The sequence below is a fragment of the Piliocolobus tephrosceles genome, chromosome 1 (assembly GCF_002776525.5).
Source record: "Piliocolobus tephrosceles isolate RC106 chromosome 1, ASM277652v3, whole genome shotgun sequence".
Taxonomy (NCBI): Eukaryota; Metazoa; Chordata; class Mammalia; order Primates; family Cercopithecidae; genus Piliocolobus; species Piliocolobus tephrosceles.
In genome coordinates this window covers 86,843,290-86,860,479 of record NC_045434.1, presented here as the reverse complement: position 1 = coordinate 86,860,479, position 17,190 = coordinate 86,843,290, and the positions used below count along the sequence as shown (strand labels likewise).

Genomic DNA, 17,190 nt, shown 5'->3' with positions numbered 1-17,190 from the left:
AGCAGGGTCACATTCCAGACATACTCAGTAAGACTCTCCACATATTTTTTTGGGTGGGGGGAATCTTTATTTTAACAAATTCCCAGGTGATTCTTGTGTAGCTAGTCCAACCTTCGTTTGAAAACCCCTGTAAAAAATAAATGATTCATAAACTTTCATTTCTATCAGAAGGTCCCAGACAATATTTAAAGAAAATGTTGGCATATTATATTTATGTTCCCTTTAAGCCCATTCTGATTCCTTGAGGAAGTCCTATTAAGATTCTGCAATTTTTGCCTCTCCCAGGACCTGTTGTATATCAGTCTGGAACATCCCTAGGATAGTGACATCTGTCCATCACTGTCTTCCTGAAGACATCCTTCACCTCCTTGTTCCTCAGGCAGTATATGACTGGGTTGAGGGATGGTACAATGATAGTGTAGAGCACAGAGATAATCTTGTTGTGGTTGAAGGTGTACACGGCCTGGGGCTGTGCATAGGTGAAGAGAGTGGAGGAATAGTAGATAACAACCACTGCCAGATGAGTGGCACAAGTGGAAAAGGCTTTGCAGTGTCCCCTGGAAGTAGGGACCCTCAGGACGGCTGCAATGATGGCAGCATATGATGAAACCACAGCCAATAGAGGGAGGAGAATCATCACCAGGGCCAGAAGGAAGTCTACTAGCTCTGTTTGCTCCTTGTCAGAGCAGGTGAGGTTGAGTAGTGGGGAAATATCACAGACAAAGTGGTTGATAGTTGGGTCCACAGTAGGACAATTGGGAAATAAAGGGAAGCTTCATCATGGAGCTGAAGAAGCCACTGCCCCAAGAGGCAGCAGCAAGGCGAGTGGCCAGACTGGAAGGCATGAGACTAGGGTAACGGAGGGGTCCACAGATGGCCAGGTAGCAGTCACAGGCCGTAACTGCCAACAGCACACATTCAGTACAGGCTAAGGCAATAAAGAAGTAGAGTTGGGTCATGCAACCTACATAGGAGACTCTACCATCCTGGGTAAGAAAGGCTGCCAAGAGCTGAGGAATGGTAACATTGATGTACCATAGCTCCAGGAAAGAGAGATGACCAAGGAAAAAGGACAGGGGCAATGAAAGCTTCGAGTGAGCCATATTGTGAAGACAATGAGTGCATTCTCCAACAATGTCAGAAGGTAAATTGCAAAAAAAAAAAAAAAAAAAAAAAGACAAAGAGGAGCAGCTGGAGGGGTGGAGCGGTAGGGAATCCCCCAAGACAAACTCCTCAACATGGCCTCCACTCAAATTTCTCATGGTCTCTGTCCACTTAAGTGCCTAAAATAAATAATCACAGAAGAACAAGAAGTTTGAAAGATAGGTGCAACAAACCACCAACATACCCTCACAGTTTATAACCACTGAAGATGCTTAGTGGTATATTAATTATTAAATCATTTTTCCTCTTCACTTTACTGTTTTGTCTCTCACCTTATAGGAAACATTAACAGACTTGGGTACTCAATTACCTAGCAATCTTAACTACAGTGGGTATTTGATAAATACTTTCTGAGTGATTTCAGAACTGCCTTGGCATTTTGATTCTTGTTTTCTTGTCCAGGACATGCTCTTCCTTTACATCCCTTAGAAACAATCATAAACTCCTAAGCCTACAGCACCTTTACTCAGTATCTGTTGAATGAGTGAATAAAAGAAGGTGCGATCTCAAGCTGGAGCCTACAAGCTTATTTCTCAAGGGAAATTATACTAAGAGGAAATAATAACTCAAGGAGGTTGCTTGAACTATAATGCAAGACAATATGGCAGTATGAAGTTGGTTTGAAAAATATTCATTTCCAAATGGAGAGACAATTCAATGCAAAGGAAATTATCTGGAGATAATGAAGCTCTGCTCCAGAGAATAGTTATTTTTACATTCACTTTACATATATATTTGAATATATTTTTAGTGCTAGCATTAGACAGTCTCATTTCCAAGAGGTATAATAAGTTAAAAAATGGACCTTCTAAAAGTTGTACATGTCTTAATTCCTGGAATCTGTAAATGTTACACCATATAGCAAATATTTCGCAAATGTGATTAAATTAAAGATTTTGAGATGGGGGCTTATCCTGGATTTTCTAGGTGGGCCTTTAATACAATCAAAAAGGTCTTTACAAGACAGAGACAGAGTAAAATTTGAAACAGACACACAGAGGAGAAGGCAATGTAAAGATAAAGCAGAGAGAGATTTAAGGATGCTGGCCTTGAAGACTGCAATGCTTTGGCCATAAGATCTTTATCTTGAATGAATGCCCACAGCCATCAGAAGCTAAAAGAGGTAAGGAAGAGTTTCTTAAGAGCCTCCAGAAGGAGTGCGGCTCTGCCCATGCCCTGAATTGAGCCAAGTGATACTGATTTTGGATTTCTGGCCTCCAGAACTGTGAGACAATAACTCTCTGTTGTTATAACCCACCACATTTGTGGCAGTTTGTTACAGCAGCCATAGGAAACTGATGCAGCTGGTGAGGCAGGAAAATGAAAGAGGAAGTCATTTTCCCAACCATTCTTCTGTGCTTTTCCAGGCTTCTATTAACATTGCCAGTGACCTGACGTTTCCAGGGAGACACTGGTAAAATTACAAGTCTGACTTGGGACTGGGTCACATGTCATTAAGCATTTTCATTTTTGGTGTGATTTAAGTACCTGTCTTTAACCATTATTTTCCTCTAAGACACTTAAAAAATGATATACTAATTTGCATAGTTTTAACTTGACATCAATTTTTTTTTAAGGATGAGTCCTTGCTGTGTTGTTCAGGGTGGACTCAAACTCCTGGGCTCAAGGAATCCTTTCACTTCAGCCTCCTATGTAGCTAGGACTACAGACACAACATCTATTTTTTTATCAGACATTTATGTGGCCACAGGGAATCTAATTTTTTACTGCATTATGATAATTGAACTTTTAAATGAAACTATTATATTACCTCTTTATGTATTCAATGAAATCTAAATATCAGTGCTATGGTAATGATATCCAGTGATACTTGTTTAAACAAGTACACAAATGAGCATATCTTTGTAAAACTGGAAATTTAACATCATTTATTTCACCAAAGTCACAATTCATGGTATTGTAATATATTTATAATTTTAAGTCTTTTATTGATTTCTCTGTATCTACCTACATGTTTTTTGTTTCCTGTACTTTTAAGACTATGAGTGCTTCATGTATACATATGTAACAAACCTGCACGTTGTACACATGTACCCTAGAACATTAAGTATAATAATAATAATAAAAAAGAAAATGTGGTACACATACACCATGGAATACTATGCAGCCTTAAAAAGGAACAAGATCATATCCTTTGCAGGGACATGGATGGATTATCCTTAGCAAACTAACACAGGAACAGAAAACCAAATACTGCATATTCTCACTTATCAGTGGGAGCCAAATTATGAGAACACATGGATACATAGGCGGGTGGGACAACAACATACACCGGGGCCTGTTGGAGGTTGGGGGGTGGAAAGAGGGAGAGTATCGGGAAGAATAGCTAGTGGATGTTAGGCTTAATACCTGGATTATGGGATGATCTGTGCAGCAAACCACCATGACACATGTTTACCTATGTAACAAGCCTACACATTCTGTACATGTACCCCTGAACTTAAAATAAAAGTTGGAAATTAAAAAAAAAAAGACTATGAGTGCTTTATAGAAGATTTTCTCTAGCTGTTATATAATTAGAATACATTTACCTAAAGCAATATACATATAAATAAAACATTTAAAAATATGTTAGACAAAAATTTTTAAATTTACTGGAAAACTATCTCATAATAACATATATTATGCTTTTGTCCAATGTTTGCGTGCATTGTAAGACTTATTATCACAATGAGAAAGATTTTAGCATCAATTCTATTCTGAATTTTCATTTTGGAGGTGTAAACCCTAAGAAAACTAATTCACATATAAGTGATATTGATGTACCATAGCAAAGTTAGTTTTGTTATAGAAATAACACGAGATTATTTAAACTTTTTATTAGTTGTGTGCCAGAAAATATTCAGTAACATATCATTAAAATTATTTTCATTCATCTATTAGCTGACAACTTGATTAGCTTTTATTTCAATTGCGTTGAAAGGGATAGATTGAAAATCACTGACCTGCAAAAGGATTTGATACCCAGTTATTAACCCTTTACTTTCTCGACACTGACATTGGCATTGGCACTAACTTACACTCTTGGACACTTCCATATGGCAATATTTTGCTATGACTTTCCTTGTTAAAAAAATTGAAAAGAGAAGTGGGAAAGGAAAAGACACTTTCTCACTTTCTCTAGCAGATCAATTTTAAGAGCTCTTAAGGGAGTTGAAGATGAGAGAATCAGTCCTTTGGAGCTATTCCTGCCTGGACATTAGAAGATTTTTATTTTTATTTTTGTACCCTCAAGTGTCCAAAAAGTCCAATTTGGAAACAGTGACTTTAATGCAACAGATACTTTTCTGAGTGAGAGTTTAAAGAGAAAGTATGTGTGGTAAGGTTAGGGACAGAGTAGGAAGGAAGCCCAGCATGACTCAGGAGTAGGTAATAACAGAGGATGGGAAAAACTTGAAAATGATGGCTGGAAACTCTCAAAAGAGACAAGGTAAGGGAATTGAAATGCTAAGGCCGACTGAAAAATGACAGAACATCTGAAGAGGGACTTGTCCTCACCCCTCTATTTATCAGTGTAATAGAGCAGTAGCAAAACATAGTAGACACTCAATAAATATTACTGGAAAGAGTTTCAGTCTTGATTAGTATAGCTTGAGTTCACATCATTCAGCTTCATATTATACTTTGAAAATATAGATAATTGAACTAAAGGAAAACTAGCGTTCTTTTCCAGTTATTGCACTGCATAAAACTGGTTGAAATTCCAACTTACCAGGTCAGTCCTGAGGGATATTGAAGAGAAGTTGTTGGAAAATGAAGTGAAGGGTGGGAAGCAGCCTTAGAAATTTACTGACCGTTCACAAGTTTGTTGGAAGCCAATCTTGCTCTGTAGCCTACCGTGGCTTGATTGTTTGCTGATTCAAAGACAAGCCTGCAAGTTGGTCCCCTTGTGCCCAGAGGTGCCCATACCCCTACCTTCTGCCCACTCTCAGTAATATTATATCATCATCTTCGTAAGTTTCAAGCTCAGTTGCTCAAAACTGAACCCTTTTTTGCTATTCCACCTGGCCTGCTACTGCCAAGAACTTTCTTCTCCAACCAAGGCAACTTCAGCCCCTATTGTCCACCAGAAATGATCTGTTATTTTATTCTTTTCCTACTCCCCGTCTGCCCTCCCTTTTTGAAGAGGCCCTCCTCAATAGACTACTTCTGAATCATAGTACTTAGATCCCTTCTGTAGCTCTGAGTGTATCAAGGCACTGTGCCCACTGATCTCTTATTGTATTTGTTCTTTTGTTTGTTTGTTTCTTATTTGCTTTAACTTTTAGGTGTGTCTTTTCTCCATCATCAGTTGGGAGCCCTTCCTCCTCTATTAGTGTTACAAAATTTTTATATTAGGGGAGAATTCTACCATCAGGGCAGCAGAGTACAGCTTAACCTGTAATGTTAACAGTCACACAGTGATGATCTCTTTAAACATACCCTTCTCATTTGGCAACTTAGATTCCAAGTAATAATTCATGGGGAACACCTTGAAGACTTCTCCCATTGCATTTTCCCTCAGAACCAAGAAGAGCTGTTTATGGGTTGGTCTTCTCAGGACTAGATGATATTGATGCTATTGTATAATTTATTTTTTATATGAAGGCTCCCCTTCAATATTACCTTCCCCTTTACTCCTGTTTTCCATTCCTCTTATTTATTCCTCTAGTCACATCGGAGTTCTTCAAGACACCACTCTGTTATTCTTATCTCCGGTATTTTGCACGTGAATAAACCTAATAAACAGCAGTGCCTCTGTGAGGACTTTGTGCAAAAGGTCCTTCACAATCACAGCTGCTATTATGACTATGACTCCTGTGGGGTAGCTACGTATCTTCCTGGATTTTTCCTCCTTGGTAGCAGAGATCTCACTCATTGCTCTATTCTAGTTAAGTTCATTGCTTTGGCCATAATACATAACCAATGCATATTTATCAAATTAGTTAAGAAATAAATAAGGTAATACTTTAAGAACTTGGAAATTTAAAAGGTAAAATGTCGTTTCAAGGGTAGAATGTCGAACCTGTTTTATTATTTGTGAAATAGTTCTGCTGCTGCAGCTGCTGGTAATATATGTCATTCCTACTTCATTAGATTATATCACATTAAAAGAGATAATTAGCTGATAATTATTTGCCCATAATATGAAACAATTTATTATTGTAAAGCACACTGGTGATGCCATAGCTCTGTGGGCCTGAAACCATGTAGACATCACTTGGATCATCCAAACCAGCTATTCACACCAGCACATTTACCTGGATTCCTGTTTAACCTCTACCTTCTAGATGTTACATAAGTGAAGGTTAGTAGCAGATTGCCTGGTGTTCAGTAGTGCTCTATGGAAAGCAACACAAGCCTTCTTCTGGAGACACATTGGGCAGAGCCCTGTGCATAGGCATATCCCACTCCCAGAGAAAACTGCCTGTTTTGTTTCTCTTTGTTTCCCCTGAATTCCTCATTTTATCATCGCAAATTGAACAATCTTAATTCGCCTACCAAAAAAACTGGTGAATTAACAACTGAGGACTGTCTGAAGTTATTATAATTACTGTCTTCGTCTGTATCTACAAGGCATATAAAGAAGATATAATAATAAATGATTACTCTGTGTAGGGTAGTATTTTTCATATGCTAACTTAATTCTCACAACAGCCCAGTGAGTTTAAGCACCATTATTTCATTTGTAAATGACACAGAAAGATGAATGTTTTTTTTTCTCAAGATCATACATCTAGAAAATTGTAGAAGTGGAATAAACCTAGATAATCTCTCTGTGAAGTTATGGTGGGAAGTTTAACCTTTATCCTTTACATCTTCCACAGAAGTAAGTTAAATGTCTATGGGTATAGCCAGATGGACTCATTTATATAAGAATGAAAGGTTTTTGTTTGTTTGTCTTCTTTGTGCATGGCAGTCAAATTCATTCAATAATTTTTTTTTAATCTCGTTCGAATTCATAGATATAGACTTAATATGATAGGTATTTCTTTGGGTTTTGCCTTAGGGCAAGACAAGTGCCACACCCTAAACACACCAAGATTGGCTTCTGCCTCTCTTATCATGGCTTTCTGCTTTCTAATTTCCCCTTTCCCACACATATTTTCCTGCCCTGACTAATGTCTTTACAAATCTCTAACTTTTTACCACATTGCCACTTAAAAAAAAAAAAAAATCCCTCACTCTTGTGAACATTTCAAATGCATTTCTCAGGTGCTATCTCTACAATCATAAACATATGAATAAAAGATTAAAATGACAGGGTACTCACCCTGAGATGTTTGAATGATTAAGTTTTTTCAAATTTTTAGCACATTGTATATCTCGAGAAATTCAGGTGATTTTCAGGATTATCAGGAACTGAAAATTGTAGGGAATGGATGAATGATTTGAGGGTGTCTAACCTGAATAAGGACAAAATTTGTCACAGAAGTTCACCTACTTCTTTGCTTGACTGTCTTCCACATTCACACATATACCCTGCCTTTTGATATTTGTCAATAGGCTGTTTAACTTTTACCTCTGAGCAGGTATGGCTTGCCCTAGAAACTCTTCAAAAAAGTTGATACTTCATGCTGGTCTCTAAGTCGTTTGTGGCATGGTAGGACTGAGGTTTTGCAGATGGGGTCCTGAAGCAAACAGAGGCAGCAGTAGCCAGCCCTTATTACATTTCCCTTATTACGTTCTTATCAGGGACATAGCCCTGTAGTACGCATTGTCATGGTGACCTAGCTCTCCCTAACAAGATTGTGTCCAAGTCGCCTCAGGGACCATTTGTTCTAGGGCATAGGTGACACAATGAAAAAGCATTGTCCAGAGGGACACGGGTGTGCACTGAAGTGGAGTAAAGTCCTCGGGTTCATTGCCTGAGTGCTATCCATGTAGTGTTTCTGCAATCACTATTTTCAGAAGTGCCTAAGAGGCGCCTAGATATATTGATAATTCAAGACTAAAATTCTACTGAGGAAATAAATAAAACAATAAAGTAAGAGTTACGGACAAATTAATTCTGATAGGTTATTTAGACTATTACATTTTTTGAGACAAAAAAATAGTTTATTTGTTAAACTCTGCTCACCATTGCCTCTTATCACTTGTTTGTGTTTATGTATGAGGGAGAGATGTTTTATCTCTCTTCCGTAAGTCTACAAGCTCCGTGAGGAAAGCCTGTTTGCTACTTGCCCTTCTTTACAACCCTTTCTAAATAAAACTTGATGCACAGGGAAGAGCTCAGGATAATTGGTGGGAAGATATGTACAGGAGTGCTTGTGAATTCCTGATGCCTGCCTCAGATCTGAGTCTGTTTCTGCAAACAACGGGGTTTTCTTTCTCTTACCACTCTGGTTTTCCTGACTGTCATTCATACCGAGGTTGCTTCTTTGCTTCTTGGTCTACTGAACTGTCACAAATGGAATAGGGTACCTCGTGGGGCATGTGCTAAGTAGCCTATCACTGAAAGTGTTCAAGCCAAGCCCAGGTGACCGGTTTAGGATGCAATATTGGAGAGGAAGTGACTGCAGTAAAAATGATGGCTCTCTCTTCTTGGCAATAATGACAATTTGTTGTTACTACAGAATAAAAGAGTTATAAGTAAGTACTTTGCAAAAGATTAAATGATGCTATAAGGAGTTGGAGAAATGCAGTTATTGCTGAGATTTATCTCAAAGTGGTAAGGAGATGGTAACTTTCAGAAAACACAGAAGGCAGAACAACATGAGAAAGCCAGGGATGAGTTCAGTCTTGACATATGAAGCTCAAGGGAAAGGCAGATATATGCAGCAATAAATCAGAAATATTGGCTTGGATCTTAAGTCTGTCTTCAGTTTATACACTTGGGAGTCAGCATTAATAAGTATGTAGAATCACACTTGATAAATGTAACCAGAGGAAGACAGTTGAGAAAGAAAGAAAAAAAGAAAGAGAAAGATGGAACGGAAATGCTTGAGAAGTGCAGACCAAAGAAGGAAAAAGACCAAAAGTTGTCCAAGAAAGGAACTGTAAGAGTACAGTGGTTTCTGGAGGTTAAGGGACTAGACAATTTCAGGAAGGTGAGGGTGGTGAAAAAACAAGAAAAAAGTATTAAAATAAAAAAGAGGAAACTGTTTTTATACTTTTTCCTATTGCTGCAAAAAATACACAATTGCCATTTACTGAACAATCACTATATACTATATACTGGGCATTTTGCTAAAAACGTTATATATATTTTATTTAATATCTTAGCAATACAATGTAGCTATAATCTAAACTACCAAGTTTAGATTGGTACAAAAACACATCTGCTTAAATAAGATAGAATTTATTTCTCTTTCATACAGCCCTACAGTGGTGAGTGGTTCAGAGTTGGCAGGGCCTGTGGAACAGCTTGACTTCACAAGAGTGTATAAAGCACAGGCAGATGGTTGGTCCTCCCAGACTCAATGGAAGGCTTCTATTGGAAGTCCAAGGCACTGTTCTGTTTTTCTATATCCTCGCCATCAGGAAAGCAGAAAGAGAGAAACTGATCTTCAGAGAGAGATACAGAAGTTTCACCCATCATTTCCACTTATATCTCATTGATAAAAACTTGGTCACTTAATAGTCAAATCTGGCCACAAAGAAAGCTAATAAATGTAGTAACTAACTGGCCATCTGTGCACTCAGCTAAAATTCCAGAGGGTTCTATTACTAAACTCATAGTGAGAATATATATTATCACTGGCAGTTTCAGATACAGGAAATTATGATCCCGTTAAAGAGGTAAAAATGATGCTTAAAAAAGGTAAGTGATTATCACAGAATCACACACTTAGTATGTGGCAAAGACAGAAATTAAACTCAGATCATATTGATTCCAAGTTTATTTTTAGATGACTTAAGATTCATATGCAATTATGAGAAGTAATACAGAAAGATCTCATGTATCCTTTACCCAATTATCCTCAAGAGTAATATCTTTCAAAACTATACTATGCTGTGACAGCTAGGATGTTGACATTATTACATTGAAGGTACAGAACATGTCAATCACCACATGAATCCCTCCTGTTGCTTTTTTATAGGCATATTCACTTTTCTCTCACCCACATTCCATTCTTAACCCTTAGAAGCTTGGCAATCACTAATCTATTTTCAATTTTAATAATTGCTTTATTTGAAGGATGCTATACACACACACACACATATCTCTGTGTATGTATATATATGATGGAATCACAAACCTAGTATGTGACAAAGACAGAGATTAAACTGAAATGTAAATATTTATATATTTATAAATATAGTATGTATTTATAGTATAGTATATATAAGTATGTATTTATAAATATAGTACGTATTATTTTTCATTTGGCATAATTGTCTAGAGATTGATTTAGATTGTGTGTTTCTATCAACAGTTTGTCCCTTTTCATTTTTTTTTTTTAATCCAAAATGTGTTTATTGAGATGGTTTCCCACTCATGTTGATTCAGAGTGCCTTTAGTGCTGCTTCCTCCTAAAGGAACATCCTTCCGTAAGCCTTGCTTTTCCTCCTGTAGGCTGGCAGAGGACAGTAGAGCAGCCAACACACAAAACTACCGTTTGTGCATGGCTAAAGACCGTGGTGATTTTATAGCATCCTGGGCATTTCACATCCATGAAGTAGGAATTGGGGCTCTGCACCAGGCGTTTCTTCTTGTGTTTCCTCTTCTCCCCTTCTGGGGAGGGATGAAGGAGATCCTTTGCGAGAGGCATGTTCTCGTGTGTGTAGGTCGTCACCGCCGGAAAGCCCTTTTCATTGTTGAGTCAAGATATAGATACACTACAGTTTAAGTAGTTTCTTCTTGAAGAAAATTTTGGTGGTTTCCAATTTTTTTTTAAATTTCTTGCACTTTATTGAGGTATAATTGACAAATAAAAATTGTATATATTCAAAGTATACAACGCGAATACTTAATATATATAGCCATCGTTCAACGATTACCACAATTGAATTAAGCAACACATTCATCACCACACATAGTTACCCTTTTGTGTGTGTGTGTGCATATGGTGAGGACATTTAAGATCTAGGACTTAGCAAATTTCTCCTTCTTCTTCTTTTTTTTTTTTTTTGATATACAGAGAGAAGGAATTTATTTCTTACAGTTATAGAAAGTGAGAAGTCCAAGGTCAAGGGGCCACATCTGGTGAGGGTCTTCTTGCTGGTAGGGACTCTCTGAAGGGTCCTGAGGTGGCACATGGCATCACATGGTGACAGAACTGAGTATGCTAGCTCAGGTTTTTCTTCCTCTTCTTATAAAGTCACCAGTCCCAGTATAAAGACACATGCACACATATGTTTATTGCGGCACTATTCACAATAGCAAAGACTTGGAACCAACCCAAATGTCCATCAATGATAGAGTGGATTAAGAAAACATGGCACATACACACGATGGAATACTATGCAGTCATAGAAAAGGATGAGTTCATGTCCTTTGTAGTGACATGGATGAAGCTGGAAACCATCATTCTGAGCAAACTATCACAAGGACAGAAAACCAAACACCGCATGTCCTCACTCATAAGTGGGAATTGAACAATGAGAACCCTTGGACACAGGAAAGGGAACATCACACACCGGGTCCTGTCGTGGGTTGAGGGGAGCAGGGAGAGATAGCATTAGGAGCAATACCTAATGTAAATGATGAGTTAATGGGTGCAGCACACCAACATGGCACATGTATACATATGTAACAAACTTGCACGTTGTGCACATGTACCCTAGAACTTAAAGTATAATAATAATAATAATAATAAAAAGAAGACCAAAACAGGCCCTTGTCCCAACTGAGTCAGCTTCCTTTAAGCAATTGCTGTGGTTTGAATACTTTTTTGTCCCCTCCAAAACTCATGTTCAAACTTAATCCCCAATGTGACAGTACTGAGAGGTGGGGCCTTTAAGAGGTTATGGGGTCATGGGAGGTCTGCCCTTATGAATGGATTAATCTATTCATGGATTTAAGAATGAATGGGATAATGGATTAATGGATTTTTGTTTTCTTTTTTTTTTTTTTGATGCAGTTTCACTCTTGTTGCCCAGGCTGGTGTGCAATGGTGTGATCCTGGATCACTGCAACCTCTGCCTCCTGGGTTCAAGTGATTCTCCTGCCTCAGCCTCCCGAGTAGCTGGGATTACAGGTGTGTGCCACCATGACTGGCTAATTTTGTATTTTTAGTAGAGACGGTATTTCACCATGTTGGTCATGCTGGTCTCGAACGCCTGACCTCAGGTGATCCGCCTGCATAGGCCTCCCAAAGTGCCGGAGTTACAGGCTTGAGCCACCACGCCTGGCCTCCAATTTTTGATTATTTTAACTGAAGACAATTTTAAAACCCTTGAGATTGAATTCCTAGTTGATAAGTTTTGTTTTTTGAACACTGAGTATGTTATCCCACTGCTTTTTAGTGTTTGTTGTTTCTGCTGAAAAGTCAGGTGTAAAACTTATTGGGGCTGACTTGTAAATAATGAGTCATTTTCGTTTGATGCTTTTCAAAATTTCCTCACCGTCTTTGGCTTTCAGCATTTTTGCTATGATGTGTCTTTTTGTGTACCTCTTTGCATTTATCCTATGTGAAATTTGTTGAGCTTCCTAGATGTGTAGCTCTATGTTTTTCAATAAATTTGGAAAGTATTCTGCCAGTATTTCCTCAAATATTTTTTCCTTCTCCTTTCTCTTTGCTCTTTCTTCTTGGTAATCCCATTATACCAGTTTTGGTGTGTTTAATTGTGTCCCAGATTTCTCTAAGGCTCTATTTTTTTCATGTTTTTTAAAATTTTCCTTTGAACTGCATAATCTTTATCACTTTAACTTCATTATTTTCTTTTCCTGTTAGTTCAAATTGATTGTTGAGTGCTCTTGTTAACTTTTCAGTGGTTATACTTTCAATTCCAGAATTTTAATTTGGTTTTTATTTATAATTTCTATCTCACTGTTGGTATTCTGTATTTGATGTGATATTGTCATGTATCTTCCTTTACTTCTTTAATCATGATTTGCTTTAGATCTTTAAATGTATTTACAATGGTTACTTTGAAGTCCATCTTTTAGATATGGCATCTAGTCACGTTTTCACCAGCAGTTTTTGTTGTCTGTTTTTTTTTGTATGGGTCATATTTTTGTCTTTCTTTGCATAGTTTATAGTTTATATTGGAAACTGGAATTTTGTATAGTATATTATAGAAACTCTGGTTACTGGTCTTTCTCTCCTCTCTCCCCACTAGGTCTTGTTTTCATTATTTGCTTGTTTACTTGTTCAGTGACTGGCTGGATTATTTTTGTAAAGTCTATCCTCCCCTATACTTCTGCTGTTAAGTCTTTGATGTTACTTTTCAGAGGACACACATATGCCTAGTCACCCTGGGGTGGCAATAATTTTGGCAGAGCTTATGGTGTCCCCTTTCCTGACTTTGTCCAGCTTTTAATGTAATAATTACCTGCTGATTGTTCCATTGTTTCCAAAATGCCCTAGAACATAAATTTCTCTACTGAGTAACTTAATAAAATTCAGACTTCTTTGAAGGAATAATTACTGAGGTCAGTGTTTGTGATTTGTTATTACCCAAAGAGGGTTCCTCCTGGCTCTTTCTTTTTCCTGTTGAGAGGACATATTAAATGACATTCAGGTAGAACAGTCTATTCTGGGGATGTTGGCCAACAATATGGGTAAATTCTGTAGTGATGTTATGTGGGTACTGGATCTCCTGAGTGCTCCCATAAATCTGCATAAACCTTAACTCATGTTACATCATAATTTCTTAGCCTCCCCACTAGTAGAATGTAAGTTTTTTGAGAGAAGAAAACATATCCTGTGTTTTTGTTTTCCTCAATGGGCTGCTGAATGGACTGGATCAGCTGTGAGCCTTCTTTAATGGTGACAGAACAGGTGATGACAGACCTGGAGATCCCACAGGCCTGCCCCAGGGTCTACCTGGAGTGCACAAACATTCCAGGCAGGCCCAGCACATTCTTATCTTCACACAGCAGTGGGAGGTGCAGAATGCTCTCTAGTGGCTCGGTGCCTGCAGCCACCACAGTGAACTCACAGATACCCTTGTTGAGGGTTTTGATGGCCTCATTGGCTCCTGTCTGAAGCTGCTTGTAGTTACATGACTGCTGAAGGAGGTCCGATGGTTTCACGGTGAGGTGGTGGACATCTGCCAGGGGATAGGCTTTCGGGTTTACATTGGCCTCCTAGCTGCGGTTCCAGTGGCTCCGCACTCCTCAGGGAGCACAGCAGACTTCAGAACCTCTAGATCAGTTTAGACTTGTGCATCTGGCAGCCTTTGTGAGTATTGCGTGCAGGTTCACCTTTTAGGGAAAACTTTGGAAGACAAGAGGAATGAAAAATGGTTGCTATTGGTTCCCCGATGATCTAGTGGCTGGGATTCCACCCTTTCACTTCCACAGTGTGGGTTTGATTCCCGGTCAGGGAATATGTTTTGTAAGTCCAAAAGCAGCAGATCTTCCCTCTTGTTACTGGAACTTGCAATGTGCCCCAAGGCCCAGAGCAGGAGAGTTTCTGTAGCCTTTTGTGCTAGAAAACTCTGGTGAAGAAGGGGAGTTAATGGCGACCCTCTGCCTGTTTATCATGCTCCCGACCGAAAACCTTGTTACCTACTCTTTTCTCCCTTGGGCACCCAAGCACTCCAGTTCTTTTCCTATCTCCGTTTCTCACACATCAGTACTGACTTCAGAGGTCAACTAAGCAGCTTGTTCAAGGTTATACAGCCATGCATTGATCCACATTTGGGTGGGGCTCCTGCCCCATTTGCTGGGCTGCCATTACTGACAGAATGAGTTCTGCGTCTGGTAATGGCTGCTTGCTGCTTTCAGAGTAACTCTCCCACAGATAACGACTGTAAACTAGAAAAACTTATTTCCAAAAAAAAAAAAAAAAAGTGAATGTGCTGGAAGACTGAACAAAAGCACGCAGACAGGTGGAAGAACGGCGTGTAGTGAGTTTTCCATTTTGCAAACTTTCGGCAGAAAGCTGTTAACCGAAAAACCATACAATTTGTGAGGTTACAGAGGAGACTTTATTTCTTATAAAGGGTTGCAGCGTGTAAGGTGGTCCTCCTGACAGTCTGGGAAATGCAGGAAGCCCGGAAGCAGGCACTTGGAGGGAGGGAGGGGCAAGACAGGAATTTAAGTTGAATGGGTTGGCCTAACATACATATTCAACAAGTTATAGGAGGATTCATGAATATTTATGCAGGGAATCCTGATGCATACTTATTGAACAAACATTCACGTAATATACAACCTTGTTCACCTTGTTATGGATACTTAGCATTTTAATGCATTACAATTAGGCCCTATACACAAAGATCTTTTCGGGACAAAAAGGCACTCAAATGCAGAGATACTGTAAAACTGACAGAACCACTCCATGGTCGCTGGTCTTCCAATCTGAAGAAAGTTACTGAAATCAGTCTCTTGTCAGTCAAGGCTGTAGTCATGGCTTGTGGAACAGCGGGGTTCAGTATCTGGTAAGGAGTGAGCAGCAAGTGCTTCAACACTCCCTATTCTCAAGGCCAGTGCTTGTTTAGCTGCTAGAAAAAAAACCTTGTGGCAGTTAGAACATAGTTTATTCTTTGCAAGTAGGTGGTGCGTGAGTTAACCGTTGCCTGGCATGGTCCTAGGTCCTACTTATCATTTGGTGTCTTATTGACATAAAGAGTCCGTTCCGTCAGCCTTATGATCTCTGTGATAACATTAATATTGGTCAGTTTTGTCTAAACTGCAAAAGGCTGGGAATATAATGAGCTTGTCTGGCCTCCTGTTCCTTCTAGGCCTGGGACTCAGTTTTTAAGGTTTTCCTAGGGTGCCGTTGGCCAACAGGAGTCCATTTAGTCAGTTGGGGGACTTAGGATTTTATTTTTAGTTTATAGAACAAACTTTGCTCCACTTTACTTGGATTAGCTAAATTAGAATACAAAACGAAATTGTCTTCCTAGATTAAAGGAACAGAGGACAAAGTTTTAGACAACCACAGCAGCTGGAGCATCAAGGGGTTAGGTGGAGTCTCAGAAAAGAAACAGCAGTATATTGTGCATTTCAAAGGAGATAAGAAGAATCTGAAATGTTCCCAATATGAAGAAATGATAAAATTTTTGAGATGATGGATATCCTAAACATCCTGATTTGATGATTACACATTGTAGGCATGTATCAAAATATCATATGTATTCCCATAAACATGTATAATTATTTTGTATCAGTTAGAATATAAAACAAAGTAATTGTTTGGACGAACCGAGGCAAGATGGTGCACTTCGGGGTTCTTCATCCCCCACCCCCAACTCTTCCCGCGCGCGCAAAAATGCAGCCGGCGCCCAGGGAGGGTGCAGACCAACTGGGCATGCGCCAGGTGACGTCAATCTGAAGAGACCAAGATTTACCTGGTCGCACCTGCGGAATGCCCCTGACACGCCCATTCCCCACCTATTGCCTTCCCACTCCTAGAAAAGCCGCTCTCCGCCATTGAGCCACGCGGCCTTCTTGCAGCCCCACTCCTGTCGGGATGTCGGGACTGTGGGAAGTCCGTCCGAGAGCCCCACGGGGGGACTCTGCCGGCCTCCTTCCCCGGAGGCCGACAGACTTCACCCCCACACCTTAGGTTAGCAAAATAAACTGCAGTTTTGCTCCTACACTTGCCGACCCGCTGGTTCTTTTGTGCTCGCACTGGTGGTCTTAGAAAAACAAGACAGATGGTGCCGAACCCGGGAGGAGACCCCTCCTCAGGGCCCCCAGGGTCCGGGGAGCCTCCTCCTCCTCCTTCCACGCCGCGGACGGACCAGGACCTGAGACCCGCTTCGCTCACTCTCACAGCCTCTCTGGGGTAAGTGCCCTTGTCTCCTCTTTACCACCCTCGGCCAAAACCCTGTGCAGGTCTGAGGTCCATTTTGAGCCACCAAGTGGCTTGGGAGAGCCTTGCAGGACGGAGACGTCCGCCTGAAGGTACTCTCCACTTTGGCTTCAAGAGCCTCCAGTCTGTCTCTGCTGGTTCCAAAGGACGC

At 39.6% G+C, this 17,190-nt stretch overlaps 1 protein-coding gene and 2 pseudogenes across 1 annotated transcript; all 3 read right to left on the bottom strand.

Annotated features, from left to right (window-relative positions):
- Positions 1-298: 298 nt before the first annotated feature.
- On the bottom strand, positions 299-1,262 carry LOC111543581 (annotated as a pseudogene).
- Positions 1,263-10,571: 9,309 nt separating this feature from the next.
- On the bottom strand, positions 10,572-10,911 carry LOC111543580 (40S ribosomal protein S27-like). Its single transcript, XM_023213551.2, has one exon. It carries the CDS (start codon positions 10,878-10,880, stop codon positions 10,626-10,628), a length of 255 nt encoding a protein of 84 aa, XP_023069319.1. The 5' UTR covers positions 10,881-10,911; the 3' UTR covers positions 10,572-10,625.
- Positions 10,912-13,779: 2,868 nt separating this feature from the next.
- Positions 13,780-16,460, bottom strand: LOC113219811 (annotated as a pseudogene).
- Between the last annotated feature and the right edge of the window lie 730 nt (positions 16,461-17,190).